The sequence below is a fragment of the Balaenoptera acutorostrata genome, chromosome 3, assembly GCF_949987535.1.
Source record: "Balaenoptera acutorostrata chromosome 3, mBalAcu1.1, whole genome shotgun sequence".
Lineage (NCBI taxonomy): Eukaryota > Metazoa > Chordata > Mammalia > Artiodactyla > Balaenopteridae > Balaenoptera > Balaenoptera acutorostrata.
This window is the reverse complement of record NC_080066.1, coordinates 35921056-35944865: the sequence shown is the minus strand read 5'-3', so window position 1 is coordinate 35944865 and position 23810 is coordinate 35921056. Positions and strand designations below refer to the sequence as shown.

General features: G+C 39.3%; 1 protein-coding gene across 1 annotated transcript in view; it reads left to right on the top strand.

The window, feature by feature from the left end:
* The window catches only part of ADAMTSL3 (ADAMTS like 3), a 389643-nt gene that overhangs the window by 134886 nt on the left and 230947 nt on the right, over positions 1-23810 (top strand). Inside the window, exons 5-6 of the mRNA XM_057543842.1 lie at positions 8862-8907; positions 20310-20546. Coding sequence (XP_057399825.1) covers positions 8862-8907; positions 20310-20546 — 283 coding nt within the window. The remainder of the gene's footprint in view (positions 1-8861; positions 8908-20309; positions 20547-23810) is intronic.

The window sequence follows — 23810 nt, the reverse complement described above, 5'->3', positions numbered from 1 at the left end:
GTCATATGGAAGTGCAAAGATAAAAAAAACGATTTTGAAGGAGAACAAAAGACTTGCCCAAACACTAACATTAAAAAAAAAATTCAACTATAGTAGTAGGATGGGCACAAATAGGCCAATGTAGCAAAATCAAGAGCCCAGAAACAGAAACATGCATATGTAGGATTTCAAGATGTCATGAAAAATTTGTGTAAGAAAAATTTGTGTAATTACACCTGAAACTAATCTAATGTTATATGCCAATTATACCACAATTTAAAAAATGGTGGAGAAAAGATGAATATTCAATACATGAGGTTCAAATATGATTATTAATATCCAAAGGAAAAATATTAGAAAATGTCAATCTATTAAAGAATAAATTCCAGGTGGATTAAAATCTACTTATGAAAAGCAAATCTTGAAAACATTTAGAAGAAGAATATATAGGAGAATATCTGTATGATCTCTGGGTAGTGAATTATTCCTTAACTAAGACAAAAGAGCATAAGTTGGGAAGGAAAATATTTATAAGTTTAAGCAGGCTTTGTATTGTAAAAATATATACTATAAACCAAAAGAAGAGCATAGAATGGGAGAAAATCTTGATAATGAATATAACCAATAAGGGATTAGTGTCTGAGATATTTAAATACAATAAAACAAAAGCAAAGCAAACTAGTAGAAGACTGGGAAAAGGATATGAACAGGAAATTCACAGAAGGGGAACCTGCATAGTCAAAAAACAATGAAAAAAAAAAAACAATGAAAATATTAACCTCATTAACAAAAAAAAATGCAAAAAATACAAAGTGAGGTATTTCATATTCTTCAGACTGGGAAACTTTCTAAAGTTTAAAAATGCCAAATATTGCCCTAGATGTGTAAAAACAAGAACTTTTCTGCACTACTAATGGGGGTGAAAATTGGTATTCCCACGTTAAAGGGCAGTTTGTCATTATCTGGTACTAGTGAAGCTGTAAATGCCCACAACAGAACAGTCCGACTAGGGTATATATCCCAGAGAAACGTGTGCAAATGTACCCTAAGTGATTGTATAAGATTGCTCATTGCAGAACCAACCTAAATCTTCATAGACTTTTAGGAAAATTGATCAATAGAAAATAGAAAGAATTGATAAATTGAGCTATATTTATAAATTGGATTACTCTAGAGCCATAAAAATGAATGAATTAGAGATGCGTCTATCAACATGGATATTTTCAAAAACATAGTGTTGGGACAAAAAAAAAATCAAGCTGTGAAAGGTTATGTAAATTATGATACCATTTACTTAGTTACCTCTAACCAAAGGGAGGGAGGCAGGGTAATAAGATTGAGGAGGTTTGGCAGGGGGCTCCCACCATATTTGTAATGACACATGTCTTAAAAATAAATCTGAAGAAAACTTTCAAGAAATGATGACTCTCACTGGTGTGTACATGCGTTTGCATCATTCTCCTGACCTTTTTTTGGACTTAAAACATTTCATAATAAAATAATTGTAGGAACCCCAAAACAACTCTATCCTAAATATTGCTACTGTGTTTCGAGTCACCATTCCTGAAGTAGTACTTTCTTGACTTTTTCATTTTTTAGGACTTACGCAGTATTCTTTAGTCTATTTATGTACACATCTTAACCTATATTTTAAAATTTACCTTTAGGCCTGGGAATCTCCAAATTTTTGCTTGCTCCCTGAGCTCATCTAGTTTGAATACATATCTGAAGCTAGGGAAGATCTTAAACCAAATATAAGAAAAAAATTAAATGAGAGAATAGTGTGTTCTGAGGTATGTACATTAAGAAAAGTGTACGGTGAGGCAGTATTTGTTCTCCAGCTTGGTTCCTGGCATAAGGCCAGGCCTGTGGTGCACCCACTCTTTCCATGATTCTGATAAGAAACAGGGACAGTAACGTTATTTCTCTGCATAAAAATTAAATTAGATTACTTCAGAGGAAAGGCAGTAGGGTTGTTAATAATTCTGTCTTTCCTGCTCCCCACCTTTTAGGCAGCCCCAAACCTTACATACCCACTCCCGTATTGAGACGTTTCGCTGTAATTTTGGAAGTACTCTGTGATTGTTAAGAAGGAAACCTACTTCCCTTGGAAAGCTTATCAGGTCTCCTTATCCTTGAACAGCTTTAGAGACTCATTAAATTCTTCATAAATATTGAGCTTTTGTGGTCGATTTTTCTTGGAAGAGGTATGTGGAGGTGGTTACATAAAAACCAGACAAAAAACTCTCCCAAAGCTTTAGAAGGCCTTTCAATGCCTTCTCTTTTTATCAGTGTGCCCCTTTAAATTTATGATTTAGGAAAGGGGGTGAGTGTGGCTATTTTGCTCATTTATTTCTTTGTGGATAAAGTTATTTCAGAATTTGATTACATTTAAATACACACTCAGTTCTTTTGCACTGTAAACCATACGCCAGCCAGAATGTCTCTTTCTCTCGCAGAAATTTGCAATTTGATATTCTAGTCAAGTGCCAACCATGGGAAAGACAGGTTTAAGTTAACTGCTATTTTAAAAAATTAATATATTTCTATTCTTCAAAACACATGCTTCTTAGTTTTTAAGACACTAGTATTTGAGTCAGTACATCAGCAAATGAATGCAATAAATTATACTGCTATAAACTCCAGGGAAATTTTATTAATGTTTTTAATGTATCCTCATGTGGAATCAACATATGTTTTTTATATATTCATAAATTTATGGCTTCAAAAATCTTCAGTTTCAGGGTGTTATGAATGTTGTAATGGATAGAAAATACATAATTGTGAAATGATGTTCTTGAATTTTCATATACTTCTGATAACCATTAGCTCTTGCAAATAATAATTAGAATGGAATTAAAAACTTGGAAGTAATATTTCTGCAGCTCAGTTGCTTTGAGCCAAAGGAATTATTTCCAGAATAAGCTGGCAGGTTCCTGCTTGGGGAATTAGGACTCCAGTGTCCTTAACTTTAAAATAACTTGCATTTCATTTTATGCCTGTTTCATAAAGTGGCCATTCATTTTCACACTAAATTGTAACCAAAGCATTCCACATCAATAGAGGCCAGTCAGTGGGTTCAGTGTGTGTTAGGTTGGACAAAATGAAGTGGAATATGAAAAATGTCCACCAGATGGTTGGGTTAAATAAAAACCTTACTGCTGACTTATTAAGGGAATTGAGAGATAATCCTACTGCATCTTTATATCCACATCCTAGTACAGAGTAGGTTCACCATAAGAAGTCATTAGAGAAGGAATGAGTCCAAAATGGTACTTTATATTTTGAGAATTCATGAAATGAAATGCTCCTTTTTTCATATCACTTTGCTGCAGTTGTAGTGGCATTTTTAGTAGAGATATACTTACATTTTAGGTTTAGATTTTCAGGCCCAACACTCAAGATGCAAGTTAGTGCCTCACAATTAGGACATAGCAGATGGCAGTGGGGTGTAGACCACGACCATATGGTCTACACGGCAGGCCTGAGACACAAGCTGTCATCAGCAAATATGTTCTTTTCTCTAAGTGTTAAATTTTTCAAAATTGGTTTTGTTTTTCATTTAAATAACTAAAATTAAACAATTACTAAAAATGCATCTGAAAAATTATTTCTGAAGTTCTAATACACTTTTAAAGAAAATGTCATTCTTTGTAAGTTTCCACAGTTTTTGTATTCCAGTATTTAGATCAATTCAAATACTCTCTTAAGCCATGTTTTTTGTAATTTACCTGCCCCCATGAAATTGGAATCAAAAGCTTTTTAGGGTTATAAGTCAGCATAATACAAGAAGATTTTGGTTATCACTTCCCTAATCTATTAGCTGCTTTCCTCAATTGGGGCTTTTCCAAAAAAAGCAGAGTACTTCAAATTACCCTTTCACTTTTTCTGTAATTTATTTTCTTCTTTTATCCACACATAATAAGCACAATGAAATAAGTCATGTAAGTAAATGACCTTGTCCACTGGTATAGCTGTTGTTTCCCAGGAGAATGGAGTCATATCCTTTTGACCAAGAGAGAGACTTCTCCACCCTAATAAATTTTTCCTGCCAGACTCCCAGTTTGGTGCTTCTGGAATGTTTAAAATTTAATGTAGCCTGGCTGAGAGTTTAATAAATTTCAAAGTCCTATACCTCTGATGAGTCACAAAGATGGAAATATACAGTGTTAGAAAATACTAAGACTGGGTCAAACTACTGCAATAATCTAGGAAGGTGTTCTAAACTACAAGTCAAGAGAACTATATTAAAAGGAGGCAACTAATTGGACACTTTGTCTGTATTCCAGTTCAGAAATTTAAGTATCATTTAGGTAATGCTTTTGGAGGAAGCCGTAGTGCTGTTCTTTTCACTCCAAAATGCCTTTCTCCTGTATACTTTCTAAATCCCATTAGGGACTGCACCTCCCAGAAAACAGATATGAAGAGACTGAGGTACATGATGCAATTGGAGCAGAAAGTAAGGTGAGGATGGTATGAGATGTGGATGGAGAAGGGTGAGTTTAAGAAGGATTGCAAAGGGCTTCCCTGGTGGCGCAGCGGTTAAGAATCTGCCTGCCAATGCAGGGGACACGGGTTCGAGCCGTGGTCTGGGAAGATCCCACATGCCGCGGAGCAACGAAGCCCGTGAGCCACAACTACTGAGCCTGCGCGTCTGGAGCCTGTGCTCTGCAACGGGAGAGGCCGCGACAGTGAGAGTCCGCGCACCGCGATGAAGAGTGGCCCCCGCTCGCCACAGCTGGAGAAAGCCCTCGCACAGAAACGAAGACCCAACACAGCCAAAAATAAATAAATAAATAAATTTAAAAAGAAGGATTGCAAAGAAAGAAAAAGCAGTATCAAAAAGTGTATCAGGGGCTTCCCTGGTGGCGCAGTGGTTGAGAATCCGCCTGCCAATGCAGAGGACACGGGTTCGAGCCCTGGTCTGGGAAGATCCCACATGCCGCAGAGCGGCTGGGCCCGTGAGCCACAATTACTGAGCCTGCACATCTGGAACCTGTGCTCCACAACAAGAGAGGCCGCAATAGTGAGAGGCCTGCGCACCGTGATGAAGAGTGGCCCCCGCTTGCCACAACTAGAGAAAGCCCTCGCACAGAAACGAAGACCCAACACAGCCATAAATAAATAAAAATTAAAAAAAAAAAAAACATTTAAAAAAAATGTATCAGTGGAGTTCCTTGGTGGCCTAGTGGTTAGGATTCTGGGCTTTCACTTTCACTGCCATGGCGCAGGTTCAGTCCCTGGTCAGGGAACTGAGATCCCACAAGCTGCGTGGCGTGGCCGAAAAAAAAAAAAAAGCATACCAGACAATAAAACACAAAATAATCACTACAGGAAAAAGAAAATCAGTCATGTGGAGGGATATCTGTAGGAGATTTCTTGGAAGTATAAGAGAAGGTCAAACAAATGAGATGTATATTAGAGAAAATCATAGATCAATAAGGAAATAATAAGAGCAGAGAAAGGGAACTCTAACTTAAGAATTACAGATATTCTTGGAACAAGAGCAGTAATCAAAATTATAATCTGAGAGTAATATGCAGCACTGCAAGTAAAGACCTTGAGTATTCTAGTCAAAAAGACCAACCATTTTTAGTCAAAATCAATGAAAATAAACACACAATTAGGTACACCCTGACTATAATTTTTACTTCAAATAGTAACAAAACAAAACACTATATGCTTCCAGGCAGGAAAATAAAACACATGTACAAAAGAATAAAAATCAGACTTCTCTTCTGTGAGTCTAAATGTCAAAGGTCAATGAAACGTGTCTACAGTTTTGAGGAAAAAGGAACATGAAAAAAGTAATATATCTTGCTTCATTGCCTTTCCTATGTGAAATACAAAGTTTAGTAATAATATGGGAGACATTTACCCTTCTTGAAAAAACAACCAATCAAATAATACTTAGCCAACCAAGAGTTAAAAACGCATACATGAAGAAATCATAAGATAAAAGGAATGGCATTTGTTATCCATTTCTAGATATGTATCCTAAATGTGAACAAAAATGAAAGCATAAAGATGTTTAGCAAAGGATTATCATATAAAGTAAGCAGACTCAGCAATCCTACCTCTTAGTATTTGCCCAAGAGAAATGAAAAGTTGTTCACACAAAACCTGTATGAATGTTTACAAATCTGTTTACAAAACCTGTATGAATGTTTACAAACCTGTTTACAAATGTTTACAAAACCTGTATGAATGTAGAATGTTTACAACATTCTAGTTTGTAATTGCTAAAAGCTGGAAACAACCCAAATATCCAGTTGGTGAATGGGTAAATAAACTGTTGTACATACACACAGTGGAATACTATTCAGCAATTAAAAAGGAGCAAACTATGGATACATGCAACAGCATGGGTGGATTTCATATGTATTATGTTAAGTGAAAGGAGTCAGTCTCAAAAAACTATACACTGTATGATTCCGTTTACATGGCATTCTGGAAAAGGCAAAATTAATGGGGCAGAAAACAAATCAGTGGTTGCCAGAGGCTGAGGGTGGAGAGAAGTTGACCACAAGGGAGCAACCTGAGGGCATTTATGGGGTGATGGAGCTGTTCCACATGTTGATTGTGGTAGTGCTTACACCGTTGTATGGCTTTGTGAAAACGCATGAAATTGTGCACCCCCAAAAAGTGAATTTTAATGTATGTAAATTTTAAAAGTAGGGAAAAAGAGGAAGCAGCACAAATACCCACAAAAGGTAATGTCTGTGGAACAATGTGAATATACTTACAATCCTGAAGAGTATACTTAAAAATGGTTAGGATGGTAAATTTTATGTTACGTGTATTTTACCACAATTAAAAAAATTCAAATTCAAAACTACAAAAAAAGTAATGTCTGTATTATGGACTATTATGTAGTCATTAAACAATTTTTTTCCAAGGAATTATTAATAAAATGGGAAAAGGCTATAATATTAGATTAAAATGAATACGAAGTTGAATGGGCTGTATGATTTCACAACTGTAAATAAATCAGGGCAGAAACTCTGGAAGATGAAATGCCAGATTATTAAGGGTAAAGGTCTTGAGGATGGGATTTTTAAAATATTTATTGATTGGCTGCGTCGGGTCTTAGTTGTGGCATGCGGCATCTTTTGTTGCGGCTTATGGGCTCTTTGTTGTGGTGCGTGGCCTTCTCTCTAGTTGTGGCATGCAGGCTCATTAGTTGCCACGGTCGCATGCGCTCCAGAGCAAGCAGGCTCAGTAGTTGCGGCACTCGGGCTTAGTTGACCAGAGGCATGTGGGGTCTCAGGTCCCCGACCAGGGATCAAACTGGTGTCCTTTGCATTGCAAGACGGATTCTTAACCACTGGACCACCAGGGAAGTCCCAATGATGGGATTTTTAATGCTTGGTTTTCCTCCTTTATACTTCTTGGCACATTAGTTGTCTTCACTTACTCTTTTTGTAATTGATAAAAAATAGAATTGTCAGAAGGTATGTGCAGTGAGTTATATACTGCTGAAATAGACTTGTTCAGTCATTTCATATAGGCTCATATTTAAATCACACCAGCAAAAAAGGATCTCTTTGGATCCACTTTTTAAAAGTTCTTTTCTTCCAGGGACTTCTCTGGTGGCACAGTGGTTAAGAATCAGCCTGCCAATGCAGGGGACACAGGTTTGAGCCCTGGTCTGGGAAGATCTCACATGCCACGGAGCAACTAAGCCCGTGCACCACAACTACTGAGCCTGCGCTCTAGAGCCTGTGAGCCACAACTACTGAGCCCGAGCACCACAACTGCTGAAGCCTTCGTGCCTAGAGCCCATGCTCTGCAACGAGAGAAGCCAACGCAATGAGAAACCCGTGCACTGCAACAAAGAGTAGCCCCCACTCGCCACAACTAGAGAAAGCCCGCACGCAGCAATGAAGACCCAACACAGCCAAAAAAAAAAAAAGTTCTCTTCTTCCAGGACTAACTATTCTAAAACAAATTAACACTTGACTTTTAATTCAAGATGGCGAGTTAAGCCTGTGTTTAGCTTTTCTTGCTCCAAATTTGCCATTGAATTGACCAGGGACACATAAAGGGTAAAAACATAACTCCATGGAAAAACTGGGAAAGATCCCATTCACAGATGAATTATCTTTAAGGAGTTAATGTAAAATACAGAGCAGCAAGCACTGCACTGAGGAAAAGACCTGCCAGATGGAATTCCAAACATCCAAAAGGAAAGCTTGCCTGGAAGATGAGTGGCTGGGTCCCAAAGCAAGTGGTTGGAGGGAAGGATAGTGTGTGGTCATCCCTGGAGGATTCTCAAGCATATACATACATGCGTATATGACTTCAGATCCTAGAGGATCGGTGTCCTAAGAAATCCACCCCAACACTATTTTGTAGCATTTGTTTAATAAGGCTGGTGGCTGAAGTAAAATATAAGCATTGCCTCAGGCAAATTTCTGACAGAGACCATTGTACTGATTAGAGAGGGAGGTTATAGAGGGCCCAGCTAACTTGGTGACCTCAGTGAGGGAGGAAGAGAAATTCCCCTACAGGGACGTTCTACACAGATACTTCTGCCTGTAGCTTTACCTTCTTTTTCATAGAAAAAGAAAACATGTATGCACACATTACACACACACACAGTATACATTAATTTCAGTGGTTATATAGACCCTGGGGTAAAAACTGTGCTTAAGTAATATTATTACATTAATTCAACTAAAGAATTCACTATATTTAATGTGACACTTCCATGAGACTTTCTGGCCTCCTGATCCTTGAAAGTTATTTCTTAGAATCTAAACTTTGAATCTTTGAGGTAATGGGCACTAATAAAAGTTTTACGTGTGCCTCGTTTTCACTTGTTTTTTTTTTCCTGCTTGCAACTTCCATGAAATCCTTATTTTCTTTTTTTTCCTCAGGAATTGTGAAGGGCAGAATATTCGATACAAGACATGCAGCAATCATGTAAGTTCTGTATGTAATTAAAATATATAATCCCATAAAATATGTTCATGTTTGAAGTTATTATGTACTGTAAAGTTAATGGCCTCTTGGTACTCATTGTGGAAAATTTGAATATTCATTTAATTGACAACAGGTTTTGTTTATCTCATACCTGCCATTTATACTACCTTTTTAGGCCACTTCACATGTATGATCTAATTTGGTAAGCATTTAATAATTTCTGAATTCATAGAAACAATACATAATACTTGTAAATGCCTTCAAAGTTCAAAATGCTCTATGTGTAGGATTTCACCTGACCCTCACAACTGTCTCCGAGATGTTGTCATATGAGGTGTGGTTATTTCTTTATTTCACATGAGGGGACTGGGGCCGTGGGAGGTGAAATTATTTTCCGAAGGCCGCATAGGAAGCGTACAGACTTGAACTTGTCTAGTGCTGTTTCTCCTGCTCCAAAACACCTGTCCCGCTCCCTGCAAAATGTGTTAAGGAGTACTGTAGGTGACTCAAGAAAACCACACCTGAGGAAGGGTTTGTAAACCTTGCTCTCATTCTACAGTGATCAACACAAACAAAAACTAAAATTCAAATATAAAAACGTGCAATGCAAGATAAAATGTCGGAAAGCACCAATCCTATTTTCCACGTAAAACGTTTTGGTTGTTTGTGATGTATACCCAAATCAAAATGACAGGAATTCAAAGGAAATTCTGAAAATCTTAAGATCTAAGTGAGATTTAGGTTTTTTATTAAAAAATCAATTTTTCTCAATTAGCTATATCATTTATTTTAAATGTTTCACTTACTGGAGGGACTGCCCATCTCTGTTCCTTCTCTGTCCTGGGCCAGTGTGAGACAGCAGTCCTGGGTAAGCATTTCTGTTCTATGGACCCAAACTTTTCCTCGTTGGACAGCCTCAAGCTCTAGACTTGGGGAGTGGAGAATAGGCAGTGTTAGCAGGACCTTTTGTCTGTGGAGCTCAAGCCACATTTTCAGTCTATTTTAATCAGTGGCGAAGCAGAAATGTTTCTCTCTCAAACTTTGGTGGGAAAAAATCGTGCTTATTTATAGGGCACTCAAAATCCAATATCACCCAGCCCTGAGGTAGCCAGACTTGTGTCCACTATGTCCTAGGAGGGATTCTGGGAGACAAAGCAAATAGGTTTCACATGTCCTGTGACAGGATGGACTTGAGGAATCGAGAGATACACATGCGTGTGGGTGCACAATTAAATGAGCTGGAATCCAGGTGGGGATGAAGGAGGGAGAGAGGTTGACCGAGCACAGACACAGGCTGGCATTTAGGTACAAGCAGAGTCTAGCATTCGTTCTTTTTTTTTTTTTTGATTAAATTAGTTAATTTTGTTTATTTATTTTTGGCCTCACCGCACAGCATGTGGGATCTTAGTTCACCGACCAGGGATTGAACCCGTGCCCCCAGCATTGGAAGTGCGGAGTCTTAACCACTGGACCGCCAGGGAAGTCCCCTAGCATTCATTCTTACACCAGCACGTGGATGTATTAGCAGCCTCAGGGTTTTACACACAAGACGTTTCCATCTACTACCTTTTGCCTGGGTACATTTTATTTTTTAATTGCTGCTGCAACACATTACCACAAACTTGGCTTACAGCAATGCAAATTTTTTATTATCTTACAGTTTTGGAGGTCAGAATTCTGATACGGGTCTCACTGGGCTAAAATTAAGGTGTTGGCAGGGCTGCATTCCTTCTGGAGTCTCTAGGGAAGAATCCATTTCTTAGTCTTTTCCAGTTTCTAGAGGCTGCCCACATTCCTTGGCTTGTGGCCCCTTTTTCCAACTTCAAAGCCAGCAACATTGCGTCTCTCGGTCCATTTTTATGTCGTCACATCTGCCTGTGATCACAGCTGAGCAAGGTTCGCCCACCTGGATAATCCAGGATAATCTCCCCTTCTCAGGGTCCTTAACCTTAGTCAAAGGACGCTTTGGGCAAAAGCCCCTTTTGCCATGTAAGGTAACCTATTCGCAGGTCCTAGGGATTAGGTTGTGACCATCTTTGCGGAGGGTGCATTATTCTGATTAACACAGTGGGACAGCTCGGCTTCTCAGGCAAATTGGTCTGGCAAATTCCTTGCAGTCATTCCAGAATAAATTTCACAACAGTATGCTATTAAGGAATACTCTGTGAAGCTATCTAGGAGAATTCATTTTAAATGTCCAGATCAAGATATTACATTCTGAGATTTCATTCTAGGGTTTCTCTCTCTCTCTCTCTCTCTCTCTCTCTCTCTCTCTCTCTCTCGTGTGTGTGTGTGTGTGTGTGTGTGTGTGAGAGAGAGAGAGAGAGAGAGAGAGAGAGAGAGAGAGAGAGAGAGAGACTGCTCTAGCTAGTTCCATTCTGAGATTTCATTCTAGGGTTTCTCTCCCTCTCTTTCTCTCTCTTTCTCTCTCTCTCTCTCTCTCTCTGTGTGTGTGTGTGTGTGTGTGTGTGTGAGAGAGAGACTCTGCTCTAGCTAGCTCTTTTCAACACAAGTGTTATATAAGGGTCTAGGAGTGTTGTACCATGCAATGTAGAGAAAAAATGTAATCTACTAAAATTGGTGCATATTAGTTGCAATGGTTAGAACTTTGGTGAGCCTGAGTGAAGATCTCATGCCCCTGAGGCTCCGAGGGTCTTGGGAGTACACATGGTCTCTAATTGATGGTCCCTCAGAGGAGTCTGCAGAAACCTTTAAAACCTCCAGGCTGGCGAGAAATAGATGCTTAGGAGGTGGGAGCTAGTGGGGGAGGACAGCAGTGTAAATTTCGCCCTTTTCTATTTCTCAGAGTTGGAATCCTAAGAGAGTCCGTAGAGAGATTTCATAAGAAAATGACATTAATTTCTGTGCTTGCCATTGCAAGTGCAGAGTTTCCAACAAAATTCCTTACAGGGAAATAAGGGAGCCCTGTGGCAGGTCTTTCACATCTGTAGTGTTCAGGGCACCCCTCCATCTCCACGCGCCAAGTGTCTGCAGCCGTGATACTCAAGCCCTACTGTAGACCAGATGTGGATAAAGGCAGTCCCAGCTGCAGTGTCCATGATCTGTAAGAAGTCTGTTCCTTTACAGGAGTGATTATACGGGTATATTCCGTGGAATATAACAGAGAAACGTTTCAAGGGAGTCAAGCGCCGTAAGTGGATGTAACCACAGTGAACTCAGTGTATGAATATGGTCACATCTTGTTTTGTCTTTTTTTACATATAATTACTGGAGATGCTTCCTGCTTTATTCGTTAGGGATTTGGACTCTTGAAATCTTCATCTCTCTTATCACCCCAAGGAGTCCAGAGAGCAGGAGAGGGAGCTATTCTGCAGCCCATCTCAAGTGGAGAGAGAACTGAGTTGTGAGCCCTGCTGTTGCTTCTCCCAGCCTTCCAGTGGCCTCACTGAAGATGGGCCATGCTCGTTCACTAGTCAGTGGCTCCCCTTTCCCTGGGGATGGGGCTTATCACCCACTCTTTCGAAGGAAGCTGCCTTTAGTGATTCCCAGGTCAGGCACTCTTGAGGGAAACTTGCTTCGTGATTCAAAGATGCTCACACCTATACTTCTGGGGACCTGAGCGTCCCATCTGATGGGAGTGCAAGATCTCCCATTCCCATCCAAGGGATGTCACCATCAATGGCCACATAGGGAGGTGAAGTGTGCTTTACGGAGAAGCAGAAGTCACCGCCGGTGAGCCCCCGAGACCTGACGTTCAATCCTATTCCCGAGGTTGCTAATTCTTCTGTTCCTCCACGTGATTATTTGAAGGCTCAGGCTCTCAGCCTCCGGACTGGACCATGGAGTTTGTCACATGTGTATCAGCTTTCTAACCCCTAACCAAGATCAGGAATAATATTAATAGCAACAATAATAGCTCAGAGTTATTAAGTACTTCTTAAATGCTAGGCATTGTTCTGAGTGCCTTTTCATGAATAAATAAATTTAATCCTCATAATCCCTACAAAGTAGGTGTTATTTTTGTCTCCACTTTTACAGAGAAGGAAATTTAGGTAACCTGCACAGGGTCACAGAGCTGAATTTAATCCCAGGCAGTCAGGTTCCAGGCTCCTTGGAAGTGTGTGCCCTTGATCACTCTGCTACACCATCATGCTTCTTGGAAAGAAGTGTGAAGAGGTCTCGAGCTTTGTCAGATAATGACATGACACCCAGACAGCAGCAAGGTCACTTCTAACAGCCCAGGAGCACATGAATTGCAGAGGTAATTGGAGGAACATTACACTTTCCGATACCATTATAGAAACTTCAACCCCAAGAACAGTAGGAAGGGCCTTCTGAATATTCACAGCTGGCCAGGGACAAAGGTCAGAGGAGGGCAGGGAGGGAGCTGAAGGCAGAGGCAACTGAAATGATGTCCTCCATGCCCCTGGGCCTTCCGCTCCAGCAGCCCAGGAGGGATCGCCAACACAGGGGAGGATCTGGCTTGACGAGCCTGACAGCTACATTTCTGACCTCTGCCCACGTCAGCGGAAGACAGGGGAAAAAAAGCAGAAGACAGGGAACCTGGGAAAAAAGCAGGTTCCAGGCATTCAAGGAACGATTGAAAGTTCTTTTGTTATGGAGTCTGGATGTGTTAGGGACGTGCATTCAGAGCTCATAGACAAAGAAATTCCACTCGTGGTATGCAGGAACCCATGCTTCACGTGGCAGAGTGGGAGGCATGACCAGGAAACGAGGACCACACTTCCCTCCCTGAGAAATCAGGCATTGGTTCAGCGGCTCTCCCTGCATTCATTCTGTCAGGGGAGATGGGGCTTTGGGCTGAAGGGCCGGGGAGATTAGGGGAACAGAACATGCCTATGTGCAGTACTGGGGCTCCAGGTAACCGCCATCTTCAGACGTGACCCTCTGGTCAACACTCAGCATGGGCTCTTCCAGCCAGGGCTGGGCCCCAGAGGCCTCAGGAAAGAATTATCCTTATCAGGGGTATATAGAGCAAGTGGAGAAGTTCCAAGAGCAGTCACGCATGTCAGCAAGGAGGCCTAATGCCTGAATTCACTCACTACTTGTATGTTTTTATACCAGGGTATATGAAATTAAAGGTAAAGCTGGAAGAAAGCAAAGGGAACATATTTTTAAAAATAAGTGTATCATAATTTGGTAAGAGTATTTTTGTAGCATGAACACATTTTTTATATGGGCACAGAGGGAGGCATGGTTAATTCTGCACAGTGGGGTCCCTGGGCTCCCTGACAAATTTCCAGAAGAGGTGACATTTGATGTGACCCTTGAAAGATCTTTTATACTCTGGATCCCATGAATGGCTAATTTCTGACAGTTTTCTCTTAGAGATTTTTTTTGTTTTTTCCATTGCCATTTCTTCTACTCTGGGCTAGGGCCACTTCCTCTCATATCTATCTGCAGAACTCCAGTCCATCCTGCTACCATACTGGCCCTCCTAAAATGCTACCTATTCTGTCCCTTTTTAATATTGCTCCCCTCTGTGGATCCCTATTGCTTTTAATTCCCCTTACTTGCATTTCAGGACCTCCAAAAGATGGTGAGATTTACATCTTATTCAACTCACAAGTTTCACCCTGGCTGGACAAGGCTGTGCCTCATAGATACTGAATTTATTTTTGCTGTTTCTTTTTTGCTTATATCGTTTCTCATATCTTGTTCTATTCACATCACATCATCCTTCAGATCCCTTCTGAAATGTTACTTATTCATGATGCATCATTTGCTTAGTCTAGCTGATAGTAGCCACCTACAATAATTTATTTTTATGCTAGAAAATTTGGCATTTGTTATATAAGAGGATCACGAAATTTAACTCATACTATAACATGGATATGAAGATAAAATGTTCAAATTTGCTTCTACAGAAATCGTGTTTCTCCTGAGTCCCTACTCACTGCTTATCTAGGAGGAAAATTAAATATCTAACCCAAATTAAAGCTTGGTCCACTCCTATTATATAAATCATCTCTTAGGTAATGGTCTGTCTCTCTTGCATAAAAATACACAGTTTCTTAGATAATCCTCCTGTCTTGGCTTCTCTCCCTAAGTTGTCCATACAGGTTTATGTATTCTCATGGTTTTAGGGAGGAAAGGAGACCCCTGTCTTCAGAATGGTCCTTGAATGGGTGCTGGTTGTTATCTGCTGTGCTTTACTCCCTTTCCCCTCCCTCTCCTTCTTCCCCTCCCCCTATCTCTTCCCCTTCTCCTCCTCTTCTTCCTCCTAATCCCTCTCCTCCTCCTTCTTCTTTTCTATGCCTCCCAGGCTGGCTACCCGCTCCTGACTGAGTCAAGTCTTCCTGATCTAGGATCTATTGTTTCCTTATTAGATTTACTCTTTCCTTATTAGCTCCATTTATTCACTTTTAAATTTAACTCTTGGATAACAATTTTATTTCCTTCATTGCAAAGTCCTACTGTAAGTCTACAAATACCAGTAATAAATAACCCACGGTTTCAATGTATTCCATGCACATAGATGCTACATCTCCAATAAGATAACAAGCTCGCTAGGTAACGGATGGATTATATTCTTCTTTTGTGTTCCTTACAGCATGCCACCTAGGCAAAACCCATAAAGTATATTTAATAAATAAGTGTTGTCTTGAACTTGACTAATATGAAGAAATGCTTCTCAGGGAAAGGAAAGCAGGTGGATGTTTGGTATCCAAGCTTCCTAAATGTCAACTAAACTTTAGACACAAGAATCCCTAGATTGTCTTGAGCCAGGGCATGCAACCCATCTGAACCAGACTAGACAGACTTAGTGTTGACAGTGGAAGAATGCCATGTAAATGAAAGCATTTAATGTACGTAGTCAACGTCCCCCAAGATTACTAGAAAGCAGTATCATATAATGGAATGCTTGTTTCTTTGGGAATCAGTCTTGGCTCTGTCATACTCTAGTTGTATGCCTTTGGGCTAGCGACTGAAGACTTTTTGTATCACAGTTTTCTCCATTTATACAAACGAGGGTAATGATAATCCTGACCTACCCCGCTCAAAGGGTGGTAGTGAAGAGAGAATGTCAGTAATATTTCCTGGTAAACTAGAAAGCATGGGCTAGATATACGGCTGTCTTGATCAGGGATCATCATGTGTAAGGAACAGAAACCCACTCAAATTAGCTCAAGCAAAATGGGATTCACAGGATGGATGAGTGGATATTTAGCGGAATTTAGGAATAAGCACATCTTGAGGGCCTGGACCCAGGAATCAGAAAGTGAAGCCCAGGTTACTTACTCCTTCAGCTGAAACCCATGTTTTATTATCTGACCTGTCATGTCTAATTTGTTGCTCTTTGCTGTGGGAACTGGCTCACTTTGCTTCAACATGCATCACATAAAAGAAATGGCTAGCCCAGCCCAGACTGATGTGAGTTTTCAGCTCCAGCTCTTTTGTTGCAATTCTGAATTCCTGGGAAATATTGACCTGGTGTGGACCAGATGTTTGCCTCTGATAATCAACTGTGGCCAAGGAGGCTAGGTCACACATACAAACCTGGCCACCCTTTCAGCGAGGGCTCAGTTTAGGCTGGCTTCTGTTAATTAACCATAGTTGATTTTGTGAAACTTCTTTGGTTTGAGGGGTTTAAGACATTCAAGAGTCAGACAGCTAGCACTTTTATTTCCTCAAGTGTGCTTAAGATGCTAAGTGAGCCTAATGCAAGGGAAGTTGTTTTTACCCTGCTCTCTTATACTCTCTGGGTTTCAAAGAGTCAGATACAGAAGAAATTGACCCTGATTGAGGAAAGAGGAGGTGATACAATTTTGTCACTGATGATCTTCTCTATGGCTAGATGGAAGACGTCCTCATTCCAAGACAGAAATGTCATCCAGTTTTAATCTTCTGCAGTTTGATACTTTCTTCCATAGGTGTGACCTAGGTTAAGGGTTAATTTTGTGAAAACAAAGAAAAATGTGGATGTAATAGAAGATTTTGGAATGATTCACAGCAAAGTAATACAACTAATTTCAGGGGAAAGTCTGCTAATTATATTTTACTTATTCCCTACCTACTTCCAAAAAGGATTTTAGGCACTTTATCAAGGCCCAAAGCATAAACACAGTAAAATACAAAAATTAAGTAGTAAAAAGGGGATAAATAGAAGAAATTATATTTTAAAATTCTGGCTGATAATTTGTTAATAACTATTTGCAGAAAAATAAAGTTAGATTTCTACCTCACCCCATAGATCAAAATACATTCCAAATGTAATAAAGAGTTAAACATAATTGCTAAACTATGAAGGAACTAGAAAAATACATTTAAGTATTTATCTGTTTTCAGGGCAGGGAGGGAAAAGCATATCTCATTAGTAAAGAAAGAAACCTTAAAAGGAAATATGAATAGAGCTGACTACATAAAAATTCAAAACTTCTTGACTTCACAAAGCACCAAAAACAAGATTAAATGGGGAAAATATTTCTAATACAAATGACAAAGAGTCGATAACTTCACTATGAAATTTAATAGTTTTATCTGTTAAAAATAATAAAAACACAAACATTCCAATAGATAAATGAAGGACAGAAAACAAGAAATTTTTAAAGAATTAATATAAAAAGCAAATATACATGAAAAGATATTAAACCTAAATAATAAGAAGGAAATGCAAATTAAAATGTTGAAATTCTATGAAACACGTATGATTGGAAAAAATTTTAGAAAATTATAATATCCAAACTGAGAGGAGGTGCTGAGAAAAGGGAACTTATATGGCCTGATGATAATAATACAACCTTCCTGGAGGGCAATGTGGTAATATTTTGAAAAGCTCGTGAAACACACTCTTTTTCTCAGAAATTTCATTTCCAGAAATTTGTCCTTGGGAAATAATCAAAAATTTGTGCAAAGATTTATGTATAAGAATCTTTGTTATTTATTCTTTTTTTGAATAGAAACTATTCCCAAAGTTTTTACAATGAACATTTATTTCTTTTGCAATAAGAAAAAAAATAATATATTGCCTTTCTATATCTATTTTCTTTAATTGGGAAGTTTGTATACAATGAATTCATTCCCATTAATTGGGAAGTTTGTGCTCAACTTTTTTTTGTTTTGTTTTGTTTTGTTTTTGTTTTTTTTTAATTGAACATTTTATTTGAGATAATTGTAGATATACATACAGTTGTAAGAAATAATACATAGACGTTCCATGTTGCCTTTACCCAGTTTCCCACAATGGTAAGATTTTGCAAAACTATAGTACAGTATCAGGACCAGGATATTGATATTGACACAGGCAAGATAAAGAATAACTCCATCACCACAAGAATCTCTCATTTCCTTTTATAGCCACACCCACTTTCTTCCAGCTTCACCCCATCCTTAGTCCTTGGCAACCACTAATCTGTTCTTCATTTCTATAATTTTATCACTTCAAGAACATTGTATAGATGTAATCATGTGAGTAAGTTTGGGGGATTGGCATTTTTCACTCAGCTTAAGTCTCTGGAAATTCATCAGGTGATATCATATATATTTATATCTATATTTTTGCATACTAAAATGTAAACAATGTCTTTAATATTGAGTGAATCTTTGTATTTTATAAATGTATTTGATATGTTTATAGCAAAAAATGCTCTATAAATTTTAATAGAACTGTGTGTAGAGTTGCATACTGAATATTTTATTTTCTTATTTTAAAAATTATTTATTTATTTATTTGTTTTTATTTTTGGCTGTGTTGGGTCTTCATTGCTGCGTGCGGGCTTTATCTAGTTGCGGCGAGTGGGGGCTACTCTTCATTGTGGTTCACGGGCTTCTCATTGTCATGGCTTCTCTTGTTGCAGAGCACAGGCTCTAGGCTCGTGGGCTTCAGTAGTTGTGGCTTGTGGGCTCTAGAGCACAGGCTCAGTGGATGTGGCATACGGGCTTAGCTGCTCCGCGGCATGTGGGATCTTCTGGACCAGGACTCGAACCTGTGTCTCCTGCAATGGCAGGTGAATTCTTAACCACTGTGCCACCAGGGAAGCCCTGACTATTTTAAATAACCTTTACGCTGAATTGTCTTATTGTTTTGCTTTGTTTGTTGCTGAGCTTTTAGAATTAATTGGCTTATTTGGAAAAATAAATGAAAAACAATTATTAGTATAATATAATCTAAAACAAGTGTCTTCTAATAATTTTAAGCTAACATTATTGTACTTTGGGGGTGATTTGTCCTTCTGGGGAAACTTGTAAAAATAATAAGCTCCCTTATCTAAAGTTTCAAAAGTACTTTACCCCTGTGTCTATTTGCAGCCCCCTATTGAGTAGGCATTATTTCTTGTTCATCACTTTCTAGTTTGGATTTAACTAGCTTTGAAGTCATTATTAGGTACTGCTGAATGGCCATTACAGCTTTTTGGAGTTGCTTCTCAATTTTTATTCTCTATGCCTAACTTACAAGGACTCGTTCCTCTTGTTGTTGTTTTTTTTATTGGAGTATATTTGCTTTAAAATGTTGTGTTAGTTTCTGCTGTAGGACAAAGTGACTTAGCTATATGTATACATATATCCCTTCCCTCCTAAGCCTCCCTCCCACCCCCACCCCCTATCCCACCCCTCTAGGTCATCACAGTATGCTCAGTTTTGAAGAGTAAAGTAACATTTTTATCATCTAGCATTTTGCTTTGTAAATATCTGATGAAATTGATTAGTAATTAAATAAAAAGACCCTTGAGTCATCAAGACTTATACAAACACTTTGTCCTATTATTATGAGCGCTCCTTGGGGTATTAACTTGGGATTTATTTGCTTTTGTTGTAGACAGAATTTGAAAAAGCTACATTATCTCTTTCCATTCTAGAGCCCATTGAAGGCAGGCACTGGGTACCAGTAAAGAGGGATGGCTGGGGGTCTGAAAACAAGAGAGGAAATGTGATGAACTAAATAACAATGACAAAAGCAATGAAACAAACCCAAGTCCCCACAGAGCACAGCAGTTTGGGGCCAGTTAATAACAATCCTTTATGTTGAAATGGCTCCTGAAGGCATGGAAGATAATTAATATTTCCTATGAAGACCTTAGGTCACCTGGAAAAATCAGAAACATTCCATTTTCCCTTGTCTCAAAAAGAAGGAGGTTGTGTAATGCATTTGAAAATGCATATTCAGTATGGTTAAAATAGAGCAAAATTTGGCATTTAAGTACGGTAAGTTTTAATTAACTGGAGAAAACAACCTGGGTGGAAAAATAATCAGAATAAATGAGGTGATCCCCTCCTTTATCACAGAGGTACCAGTAGAATGCCACACTACAGATTCTGTTTTGAAGGAAAAAGAAAAAAAAAAAAAAAGTGAAGGAATGAAGTGACTTCTGGGAGAGAAGCAATTGGGGTCTGCTCTCATGGGACTCGGGTACACTTGTTCAGCCTTCTGCTGGCCCATCTCACTGGGTGATGTGCATGTGGCCCTTTTTCTCTGCCCCCAGGACTGCCCTCCGGATGCGGAGGACTTCAGAGCCCAGCAGTGTTCAGCCTACAACGATGTCCAGTATCAGGGGCGTTATTATGAGTGGCTTCCAGAGTACAATGATCCTGCTGCCCCCTGTGCGCTCAAGTGTCACGCACAGGGACAGAACCTGGTAGTGGAGCTGGCACCCAAGGTCTTGGATGGAACTCGTTGCAATGCTGACTCCTTGGACATGTGTATCAGCGGCATCTGCCAGGTAAGCCACACCTACTCCCTGTACCCCTGGTTCAAGGGTGTGCCACGACCACTGTCAATAATCTTTTTCTTCTGCACTTTTGCTCACGCAGATGAAATATTGTCTTTGATCATTTTAATGTAAAAATTTTTTAGGGAGTATTACTCACCTGTAGCTTATGTCTTACTTATTTAAAATAGTGTAAATTTTGCCCCTGTAGAATCAAAAGATTGCAATATATGACCTGTGGTTTTTCTAGATCAGTGGTTCTCCAACTTGAAAGTGCATCGGAGTCACATGAAGGACTTGTTAAAACACAGTGTTCTGGGCCCCAGTGCCAGAGTGTCTGATCCAGTCGGTCTGGGGTAGGGCCTGAAAATGGGCATTTCTAACAAGTTCCCAGGAGATGCTGATGTTCCTGGCCCAGGGACCCCACTCTCATTGCTTTGGAAGGATAATACTGATAGGTTGTCTGACCTTTCTTATTAAAACTAATTCATTGTTTTGGGTCTTTGGGAGCAATGACTTATATATTAATTAATTAACATGAATGTGTTCCAGCAGACTTTTCAGAGTGGACTTTGGAGAGCTGCAGTGAGTGTGTCTGAGGTGTAATCCCCCACGGCTTGTAATGGGTCTGAGGATTCAGGGGGCTATGACAGGTTGCTGAGACGGTATGGGGATAGTAGGGAAAGGTTAGGATTCCACCCCATTCCTTTGATCACTGGAAAAAAAAATTGTAAACATAATGAATGCCTAGTGTTCCATCTACCCTATTATGTTCATAACAAAAATGGTAGTAACAATAGCAAATGAACCTAACCATCTACTAAGTGTCAGACACTGCCAGGCATCTCTGACTTCATACGCTTAGACGAACCGTGGTCTTGTTCCTCAGACTAGTTTCTCCTTCCTACATCTTTTCATCTAGAAAACGGCCCCCAGTTGCTCACCACAAAACCCTGGAGTCATTCTTGATTCTTCTCTTTCAATCCACACATCTAATCCATTGTCAAGTCCTGTCAGTTCTACCTCCAAAGCCTCTTTTGAATCCACCATTTCTATCTCCACTGATTTCCTTCCTAGTCTAAGCCCCGCGTTAGCTCTGACCTAAACTACAATAGCCTCCTGTCCTGATCTCCCAGCTTCCAACACTGTCCCCATTTGATTCATTCTCTACACAGCAGCCAAAGAGATTGCCTTAAAGCCTAAATCAGAGTTTTTCACTCCTCCCACCAAAATCCCTAAATGGCTTGTCATTGCATTGATGATGACATCCAGGATCCTTGCTTACCTTTCCAGGCTCTTCCTGAACTCTTCTCTCCCCTTCCCCACCTTTTTAAAAAAGGACTTAAAATTTTTTAGGTTCAGAGCAAAATTGAGTGGAAGGTACTGATGTTTCCCATATACCCCCTGCCCGCACACATGCAGAGCCTCCACCATTTTCAACACTCCCCCACCAGAGTGGTACCTTTATTACAATTGATGAACCTACATTGACGCATCATAGTCACCCAAAGTCCACAGTTTCCATTAGGGTCCACTCTTGGAGTTGGATATTCCATGGGTTTGGACGAAAGTATAATGGCATGTATCTGTCATTGTGGTATCATACAGAGTATTTCCACTCCCCTAAAAATCCTCTGTGCTCTGCCTACTCATCCCTCCCACTCTTAACCCCTGGTAACCACTGATCTTTTAACTTCCTCCATAGTTTTGTCTTTTCCAGAATGTCATATAGTTGGAATCATACAGTGTAGGCTTTTCAGATTGGCTTCTTTCACTTAGTAATATGCATCTAAATTTTCTCTATGTCTTTGTATCACTTGATAGCTCATTTCTTTTTACTGCTGAATAATATTCCATTGTCAGGATGTGGCACATTTTATTTATTCATTCACCTACTGAAAGACATCTTGGTTGCTTCCAAGTTTCGGCAATTATGAATAAAGCTGCTATAAACATCATGTGCAGGTTTTTGTATGGATGCAACTTTTCAATACATTTGGGTAAATACCAAGGAGTGTGATTGCTGTATCGTGGTAAGAGTATGTTTATTTTTGTAAGAGAGTCTCAAACTGTCTTCCAAAGTGACTGCATTTTGCACTCCTACCAGCAATGAGTAAGAGTTACTGTCGTTCCACATCACCCCCAGCATTTGGTAGTGTCATTGTTCCAGATTTTGGTCATTTTAATAGGTGTGTAGGGGTATCATATTGTTGTTTTAATTTGCAATTCCCTAATGACATGTAATGTTGAGCATCTTTTCACATGCTTATTTATCACCTATATATCTTCTTTGATGTGGTGTCTGTTCAGGTCTTTTGCCCATTTTTTGATTGGGTTGCTTATTTTCTTATTGTTTAGAGTTATTTATATATGTTGGATAACCGTCCTTTATCAGATGTGTGTTTTGCAAATATTTTCTCCCAGTGTGACTCGTCTTCTTGTTCTCTTGACAGTGTCTTTTACAGACCAGAGGCTTTTTATTTTATTTCATTTTCATTTAGTTTTTTAAGATTTTTTTTTTTGATGTGGACCATTTTTAAAGTCTTTATTGAATTTGTTACAATATTACTTCTGTTTCATGTTTGGGTTTTTTGGCTGTGAGGCGTGTGAGGTCTTAGCTCCCCGAACCCGTGGGGATCGAACCTGCACCCCCTGCGTTAGAAGGCGAAGTCTTAACCACTGGACCACCAGGGAAGTCCTGAGGCTTTTGATTTTAATGAAGTCCAGCTTATCAGTAATTTCTTCCAGTGATCATGCTTTTGGTGTTATATCTAAAAAGTCATCACCATAGCCAAGGTCACCTAGGTTTTCTTCTAGGTTACCTTCTAGGAGTTTTATAGTTTTGTGTTTTACATTTAGGTCTATGATCCATTTTGAGTTAGTTTTTGTGAAGGATGTAAGTCTGTGTCTAGATTCATTTTTTTGCATGTGGATGTGCACTTGTTCTAGCACCATTCATTGAAGAGACTATCTTTTTTTTCCATTGTATTGCCTTTGCTCCTTTGTCAAAGATCATTTGATTGTATTCATGTCAGTTGATTTCTGTGCTTCTCTATTCCGTTCCATTGATCTATTTGTCTATTCTTTTTCCAATACCATACCATCTTGATTACTTTGGCTTTATTCGTGAGCCTTGAAGTTGGGCAGTGTTAGTCCTCTGACACTGTTCTTCTCCTTCAGTAGTGTGTTGACTGTTCTGGGTCTTTTCCCTCTTTATGTAAACTTTAGAATCAGTTTATTAATATCCACAAAATAACTTTCTGGAATCAAGTTGGA